The 9,042-nt window shown below is 37.8% G+C and overlaps 1 protein-coding gene across 2 annotated transcripts; it reads left to right on the forward strand.

Moving 5' to 3' along the window:
* The first annotated feature begins 794 nt into the window (after window positions 1-794).
* rhbdd1 (rhomboid domain containing 1) lies at window positions 795-7,262 on the forward strand. 2 transcript variants are annotated; one of them, XM_073863207.1, is made up of 9 exons: window positions 795-1,008; window positions 1,467-1,619; window positions 1,796-2,075; window positions 4,766-4,898; window positions 4,984-5,072; window positions 5,447-5,500; window positions 5,597-5,641; window positions 5,725-5,797; window positions 6,282-7,262. In XM_073863207.1, the coding sequence occupies exons 1-9, from the start codon at window positions 1,006-1,008 to the stop codon at window positions 6,289-6,291; spliced, it is 840 nt and encodes a 279-aa protein (XP_073719308.1). In that variant the 5' UTR covers window positions 795-1,005; the 3' UTR covers window positions 6,292-7,262. The 2 variants fall into 2 exon arrangements, with proteins under 2 accessions (XP_073719308.1, XP_055053063.2); XM_055197088.2 differs by having other exon boundaries at window positions 797-1,008; window positions 5,597-5,797.
* Window positions 7,263-9,042: the final 1,780 nt, after the last annotated feature.

The following is a 9,042-nucleotide window of genomic DNA, read 5'->3' on the forward strand; positions in this document are numbered from 1 at the left end:
CTTTAAATCATTACATTTACATTTAGGGATTTAGCAGATGCTTTTATCCAAAGTGACTTACAAATGCAAGGAAAAGAGCATAATTTCTAGTAGACATCAAAAATAAAATTATGAACTTAAAATGGGTATAAAATGGGCTATTTATAAAAAAAAATTCTCATGTTACGGCTGAAAGCTCTTTCATTTCACTTGAACCTGGAATTATGCTTCATAATAAAATCCAAACAGCGTCCAAATAGGGGGTGTTTTGGTAAATTTATTTTCTGTCATCTCAACGCAGGACAAATTTTTGAACTGATTAAGATATGAATACAAACGATACATAATTTTATGTACATGATATTTTTGCTACACTATTTTAATAAATGCCACAAATTACACTATAATGAAAACAAGCTATTACACGTGCAAGCATTTAGTGATGGGCACTAAACAGCAGAAATTTCTAGGACAGCTGTCGAAACTTGTTTACTACACACTTTTCCTGAGTTAAAAACCGCTCCGCTTATAGTTGGTATAAAACCATTAAAAGTAATTTAAAAATAGCCCACTCCCGCGACTAAACTTCTAGAATTTTTTTTTTGACTAAACTTCTAGAAAAACGATAACTTCCGCCATGAGTTTGCGCGATGAACTCAGCCCAGCGCAGTCGGATATCAAAGTATCGCGAGAGGGATTTGAAAGCACAACTTTTGAACGCTCTCGCGGTACTTTGATGTCATACTTTGAGTTGTCTGCGCAGTGCCCCATGAAGTCGAACGCAGATATTCATTACATCACTTCCGTGTTTACAATCGCGTGATGAAATTAGGATGAAATGAAAGTTAAGCCTGACGTGTCTCACTGTATTCAGTATATAAGTATGTAATATATAAGTATATAAGAGCGAAGTGCGTGATGGAGAACACATATCTCGTAATATTAGGAGCGAGACAACTGTAACGATTCTTAACGGGAAGATTCAAGACTTTAAAACATCGACACCTATAAAGTTATTCGGATCTAATGGTAAGTTAGGTGATAATCAGAATTTTGTTATAGAGAGGTATGAATCAGAAAGTTATTACAGTCCAGTGACATGGCAGTATTATCTAGTGCTATGCACACTGATGTTATATCTATTATAATATTATCAAATATTTATATGTTCTATATTTAAGGCATTTGTAATTTAAAGATTCATTCATAGCATTGCCCCAAGCTTTTCCTCTATAGCTGATCTATATGTTTAAAGAGTAATACATATGATTAAGGACATTTTATAGAAATGTAAACTAGTACAAGTTTGTTTTAAGGGGCCAGGCCATATCAGAATTTTGTAAAGGGTTTGTCTGTTCTAAAGTGTAGCCAAAATTAGATTGTCCTATTCATTTCTTTTAATGTAAATGTTTTAGAGGCATCTTTATATACAATTTGTAGTGTTTCCGAACATTGATTCCATGATGTGTGTGTGTTTGGTGTTATAGATGCGCAACAGACATAGAGGATCGAATCTTGGTCTGGTCTTGCTGGCCTCGCAGGTTTTCCAGCTGGGCTTAGACAACATCCCACCTGTTACTCTGGCAACACTGGGACTCAATGTCTATTTATTTCTGTTTCCTCTCAAACCCATCTTACAGGTACAAGTTAACACAAAGGGTCTGCGTGAAACACGCACGGTACACCTACAAATAACAGATCCTCTAAATTTAAGATAAGGAAAAATTAAACAAGTTTTGTGAAGGCCGAAATGTATTCTGGGCTTACAACATTCCTTTACTCACCATTTGATTCATGTTTATCTTTTTTTTTGAAGACGTGTTTGAGTGTTCAGGAGGCGTACTGGTACAGAGACTGGCATCGTTTGCTCCTCTCTCCATTTCACCATGTTGATGACATGCACCTGTATTTCAACATGGCCTCCCTTCTTTGGAAGGGCATCAACCTGGAGAGGAAACTGGGAGGGCCTTGGTTCGCATACCTACTGGCCGTCTTCTCTCTGCTCACAGGATTGGTCTACCTGCTCCTGGAGGTGGCACTGACCCAGATAACAGAAGATGCCACGTACAGTTTACAGTGTGCAGTGGGGTTCTCTGGTGAGCCTATGCCTTCATTTTGTGGGTTTGCATTAGTGTAAAATATGTGACCCTCCCTGTGAAGTCCAGGGCAAAGATTTCAGTCTTTGACATGACTTTACTCAGTTAATATTAAAAATATCAAGATTATTTTTCACAGTATATTCTGTACATGTAAGATGAGTTTGTGTAGAAAACAGTACACATTGAAAAGGACTTTAGCTCGGTTTTCACAGGCAGGCTCACGTATAATGTCACATACTATTACATCCAATTACCCCTACACCTTATTTTTGACGTAAATGTGGGCAATGCCATCTTTGAGCTCCTTTGTGTTAGACTTTCGGTGAGCCACTTAAGCTAATGGTACTGGTGTTGCGAGGGACACAAGTGTGCTATTTTCACTGGCTTTTTAATGTTTATCATGAAATCCAGGAAGACAGTAAATCTCTACAAAACATTTGTTTTTACCATAATCCACCCACAAGAGCTGAATGTGTATGTGGTGCGCGTGTGATCTGTATCCACACATCCATCCAGTAAAACCTTTCATAGAAACTACCAGTAAACAATAAATACAATAATTTTTAAAAAACAACTAATATTATGCTGATAAAAATATGCTGATTATTTATTCTGCTACTATACAGTAAGGAAAATAAGTATTTGAACACCCTGCTATTTTGCAAGTTCTCCCACTTAGAAATCATGGAGGGGTCTAAAAATTGTCATCGTAGGTACATGTCCACTGTGAGAGACATAATCTGAAAAAAATCCAGGTGAGAAATCAGCCCAGAACTACACGGGAGGAGCTGGTCAATGACCTGAAAAGAGCTGGGAACACCATATACAAGGTTACTGTTGGTAATACACTTAGACGTCATGGTTTGAAATCATGCATGGCACGGAAGGTTCCCCTGCTTAAACCAGCACATGTCCAGGCCCGTCTTAAGTTTGCCAATGACCATTTGGATGATCCGGATGAGTAATGGGAGAAAGTCATGTGGTCAGATGAGACCAAAATATAACTTTTTGGTCATAATTCCACTAAACGTGTTTGGAGGAAGAAGAATGATGAGTACCATCTCAAGAACACCATCCCTACTGTGAAGCATGAGGGTGGTAGCATCATGCTTTGGGGGTGTTTTTCTGCACATGGGACAGGGCGACTGTACTGTATTAAGGAGAGGATGACCAGGGCCATGTATTTCAAGATTTTGGGGAACAACCTCCTTCCCTTAGTTAGAGCATTGAAGATGGGTCGATGCTGGGTCTTCCAACATGACAATGACCTGAAACACACAGCCAGGATTACAAAGGAGTGGCTCTGTAAGAAGCATATCAAGGTTCTGGCGTGGCCTAAACCCAGACCTAAACCTAATAGAGAATCTTTGGAGGGAGCTCAAACTCCGTGTTTCTCAGCGACAGGCCAGAAACCTGCCTGATCTAGAGAAGATCTGTGTGGAGGAGTGGGTCAAAATCCCTCCTGCAGTGTGTGCAAATCTGGTGAAAAACTACAGGAAACATTTGTCCTCTGTAATTGCAAACAAAGGCTACTGTACCAAATATTAACATTGACTTTCTCAGGTGTTCAAACACTTATTTGCAGCTGTATCATACAAATAAATGGTTTGGAATATCATACGTTGTGATATCTGGATTTTTTTCCGATTATGTCTCTCACAGTGGACATGCACCTACGGTGACGGTTTCGGACCCCTCCATGATTTCTAATTGGGAGAACTTGCAAAATAGCAGGGTGTTCAAATACTTATTTTCCTCACTGTATGTTATTACAAAAATGCTCAGAATAGTTCAGAATATATATGACACAAACTGGTTTTTAGTTCAAGTTTATAATAGTTTTTAATGTGTTTGCACAAACTTTTGTTATGTTTTAAATGAAAAGCAAATAATTTTAAAATAAGCAAATCATTTCATAAGCTCCATCTAGTGCGTAAGAAGCGATGTAATAATATTTTCATAAAACCAAAACGTTACTGAATACATGTAATAGTTAAATATGTTTATTATGGTTTGTTCAAATAACTTATAATGTGTTGAATGCGAAAGATGCTGCTGACTGTTGGACCGCGTGAAGCTTGATGTGTCGCCATAAAAACTCAAACAATTAATAAAAAATTGCAGTTTAAAAAAAAAACTCACACCAAGAGGGACAGTTATGACATTTTAAACCATCACCTAAAAAAGTTAAAAAACTGAAATGATTGTCTATTCCATGTACAAACACTTCTTTTCTCATTGTAAAGTTACTGGTATGTCTCTGTGATAGTTGTGGATTGAAGACCAGTCACCTCCGGGCAACAACATGAAATTATTGAATATATTTTCATATAATATCAGGACACTTCATTATTTCATCCTCACACTGGGTCATACATGGCAAGTGTAGTAAATATTTACTATAATAGTTTAAATCATGTTTTATACGTGCTCCCACTACACTGTTTTCTACCGGCCAGCTGTTGAAACTGACGTCTCGCACAAAAAAAAAAAAACAGAAATATGTCACATTTTTACTTCCACGTTTGAAAATAAGGTGGATAGGCCTCAGTCAAGTTTTATGTAACCTGAGTCTGGTTCAAAGAGACGTCTGCATACAGAAAGAGATTGTATGTTAGATATCTAAATCACAGATGTATTTTATGGACTGGTTTATCTCAAATGTCATTGTTTTTGATTTGTTTCAGGTGTTCTGTTTGGCCTGAAGGTAGTGAATAATCACTATGATCCGGGTAGGACTTCTTACATTATGGGTCTGCCTATTGCCAGTCGCTATGCCTGCTGGGCAGAGTTGGTCCTCATCCATATCATGAACCCAGGGTATGCATAAGACGCTTACCATATGACGCGAACACAAAAAAAACATTATTGTATTATAATTTATCATGCATTTTTGTTTTTAAAGCACCTCATTTGTTGGACACCTGTCTGGCATTCTGGTTGGACTGCTTTACACGAGTGGACCCCTAAAGAGACTCATGAAAACATGTTCTGGTAAACACAAAATCGTGCTGTATGTGTCGTTGTCTTGTGTTAAAGGGGTAGTTCACCAAATATTCACCCAAATTATTTACTCACCCTCAAACCTGTATACATTTTGTTGTTTTTTTGAACATAAAGGAAGATACACGAAGCAGCAGCACCATTAACTTCAATAGTAAGAAAGAATAATAATAATAATAATAATATGGAAGTCAATGGTGATCAAAAACCGTTTGGTTGCAAACATTGCTCAAATATTTTCCTTTGTATTCAGCCAAACAACTTATGGATAAGTAAATGATGACAGAATCTATTTTTTGAGTGAATTATCTCTTAAACAAGCTTGCATAACAACACTTCAACAAATGCTGTTTCTGGCATTTCAGGCTTTGTGACATCGGATGGCAGCTATGGAAGGCAGCGGACGTTCAATTCGTCAGGTAAGAAATCTTGTAAAATTCAACACATTGCGACACTTAATGATTACTTTCTGATGACATAATAATACAATTCACCTTCCACACCGGTGTCCACAGGATACAGTGGATATGGGATGCCATATTCTCCAAACTCTTATTATGGTCAGCAGTCATTTAATTCCAGGCAATATAGCGCCCCCTACAGGGACCCATATAACACAGACATGCCCTCTGCACCCCCTCAGCACCCTTATACAGCTGGTTTGTCAGAAGAGGAACAGTACGAGGCTGCCATCAGGGCCAGTCTAAACAACGGAGGTAAATCTTCTGTGATATAAGTTGAGAGCAGAGAAGGAAATGCAACCAAAAGAGAGACGTTTACAGATTTGCATGATCAGTACGAGTTTCTTTTACAATGCTAAGCATGTGACATTTTGGAAAGGTGTGTCAGTGAGAGGATTATATTTAGATGTATTCTTAAATTGGTGTCCAGATTATACTCATTATTTAAAAAGACATACAGCAAGTACTAAGGCTGTTTCCACACTCATTGCAAAGCTGTTAATAATTACAATTTAGATTTGTGCATTTGGCAGATGCTTTTATCCAAAGCGACTTACAGTGCATTACAAGGTACACATTTTGTATCAGTAGTCTATATGTGTTCCCTGGAATCGAACCCATGGCCTTTTGCACTGCTTCTAACGGAATGCTCTACCATTGAGCTATACAGTTATAGATGATTGATGTATTTGTGATATTACTTGTTCATGCAATGTATTGTTTTGTTGTGTTTTTATAGGGTCCTCTGAGCAAACAAGATCATCAAATGTATACTCTGACCCAATCGCTGAAGAGGTCCGCTTGCGTCGACTTCAAAGATTTAACCGCTGAGCATCTATTAAATAATGTAAATAATTAAGCTCAATTGTTTACAAGTGGTGCAAGATAACCAATGCAAAAATAAGTGAGGTGCTGATTGGTCGTGGCAAGAAATGGTCATGATGATGTCACTGTTGGATCTGCATTGGTACAGAATCTTACTAAATGTGTGGCACGTTTGAAATAAAGCTGCCTTTATTCATAACTGCAGTGGGGTCAGGAAAGGGTTCGACTCAGTTTTAGCACTTCACTGCAAAAAATGATTTTCAAGAAAAAAAATTGATAGTATTTTTGTCTTGTTTTCAGTAAAATATCTAGAAATTCTTAATTTAGGATGCCTTTTCTTGATGAGCGGGGCGACCCAGGAGGGTGAGTCTAGTTTTTGGACCAAAAATATCAAATTTAAGTGATTTTGTGCATCTTAAACACTTAATTCAAGAAAAAATTAAGTAAAATTTGCTTGCCTCGTTGGCAGATTTTTTTTTGTGCTTATTTTATGCACAAAATCACTTAAATTTGATATTTTGGTCTGGGGACTGGACTTATTTTCTTGGGTCGTTTTGCTCATCAAGAAAAGGCATCTTATTGTGGGAAATTTTGGATGTTTTTGCTGAAAACAAGACAAAAATACTAAGATTTTTTTCTTGAAAATCATTTTTTGCAGTGTTGTATTAATGTATATCTATGATGTATGATTTTAAACTTCACGTTCCTTCATTTGTCATGCAGGATGTTAATATGTGTAATATAACAATCGTCAGTCTGCCAACAACTCCTACTCCTTGTATTTTTCTTTGCTTGAATGTAATTGTTTTTTCCTACTGAAAGCACGTGCATTGTAACTTGCACTTCTTAAGAAAGTATATTTTTGTAAGCAAACAATAAATATTTTTGTTTCTGGCATGTTGCACTGTCTTCAATTCTTTTTTATTTTTGTATTGGACCAAGTTGCATCATAGCTGCTACTTTATTGTGTAACCCTAAACTGACCATCTGTCTAGTAAAAACATAATACCATATTATTTATGTTAAAGGAATAGTCTACTCATTTTCAATATTAAAATATGTTATTACCTTAACTAAGAATTGTTGATACATCCCTTTGTCATCTGTGTGCGTGCACGTAAGCACCCCCGTCAAGTGAGCCGTCAACTGCAAATGCATGGTCAAGCCAGCCGCAGCCTAAACTGTGTTGCACGTCACTTAGTAAAATTACGGTACGGATACTTACAGCGGCCAAAAAACTGACATAGACCAACGCGATCCGACTTCGCGTGCGCGCCGAAAGAATTGACGGCCGCATGACGTCAAAGTACCGCGAGAGCGGGTCGAGAAATAATACGGAGGCTAATTTCGACTCGCTCTCGCGGTGTTTGACGTCATCCGCCTGTCATTTTTTTGCTATTTAATCGGTTCATTTACCCAATAACAAGAAAAACGTATTAACAACTTATTTTGTATTACACATTACAAATAAATTGTCTAATCACAGTATGAGACTTTTCCCTTTCAATTGTTGACAAAAATATTGTTTTTTTAAGTGTTTCCAAATTTATTGGAACATTAATTTCTTGTTCATTACTTTAATTCATTACTTTGCCTACAGGATTTATCTATTAACAAGATCTTCTTCAGGATGACCCCACTCTGTTTGTTACTTATCAAAATAAATTAGGCTACAGCAGATTAACAAAGAAAACTGTGTGGGAAAAACTATTAAATATAATTTGTAGTTAAAAGTTAGACCCCCCATAATAGTTTTGTCATTTCTATTTGATAGTTATTTGATTAAAAATTGGTTAGTTAATTATTCAGCACATGCATGTATATTTGTAGTATGCAGCAATGCGATGGTTGTCCAGTGTGTGGCAGTAAGCCAGAGAAAATCCCCGGGGAAAAACCCGAAGAGTGAGAGTTGTTGATGAGACTGGCAGTGTTATGTTTTGTTGTATTGTGTGATACGGAGCTGTAGCAAATGATGCTGGCTGAATAAAAGAACCCAACCAAATCACACGCTTGCTATTTCCTTCAAGTGTGTTACAAAATACTGGCGACGAGGATGGGATCAGCGGTGCCGTTTTGAGTGAGTTGTCTACGAAGACGCTGAGGATGGACACGGAGCAACTGCAAGATCAGCTGGGCGCCGCGCTGCTCCGGTTGCGGCTCGATCAGCTGAACGAGGTGTGTGTGTATGCAAAACTGTCTGTGGAGGGACAAACCAAACGGCACTCGCTGATCAGATTAATAAGTGAATCAGTAGAAAGTGTTATAGAGACAGAAGATGATGATGTAGCCTGTAAATATTTGAAGGATTTGTTGGCGTTTTCTAACGGAATAGCACAACGTAATGACGGCGCTGCACAAGATGGTGACGCCGACGGAAATTCCGCGGAGCTCGCGCATTTAAAGAGACAGTACACACAATTGCAGCATCAGTTTGAATTGTCAACAAATGTGCTAAAAAATGAAATCCAACGCCTGAGTTTGAAAGTTCCTGATGTGTCAAGTCCCCCTGTGTTTTCCCATCATCATGCAGTTCCTGAAGTCACCATCCGGCGTGATTTTAAGATAAATGGCCAAATTGGAGAGAGAGGTCAGAAGGATAAACTGTCATACAACAACTTGATGCACCAAATTGAAGCTGGAGTGAACAAGGGACACAGAGAGTCGGAGATAATTGA

This window comes from Misgurnus anguillicaudatus, chromosome 24 (genome assembly GCF_027580225.2).
Source record: "Misgurnus anguillicaudatus chromosome 24, ASM2758022v2, whole genome shotgun sequence".
Lineage (NCBI taxonomy): Eukaryota > Metazoa > Chordata > Actinopteri > Cypriniformes > Cobitidae > Misgurnus > Misgurnus anguillicaudatus.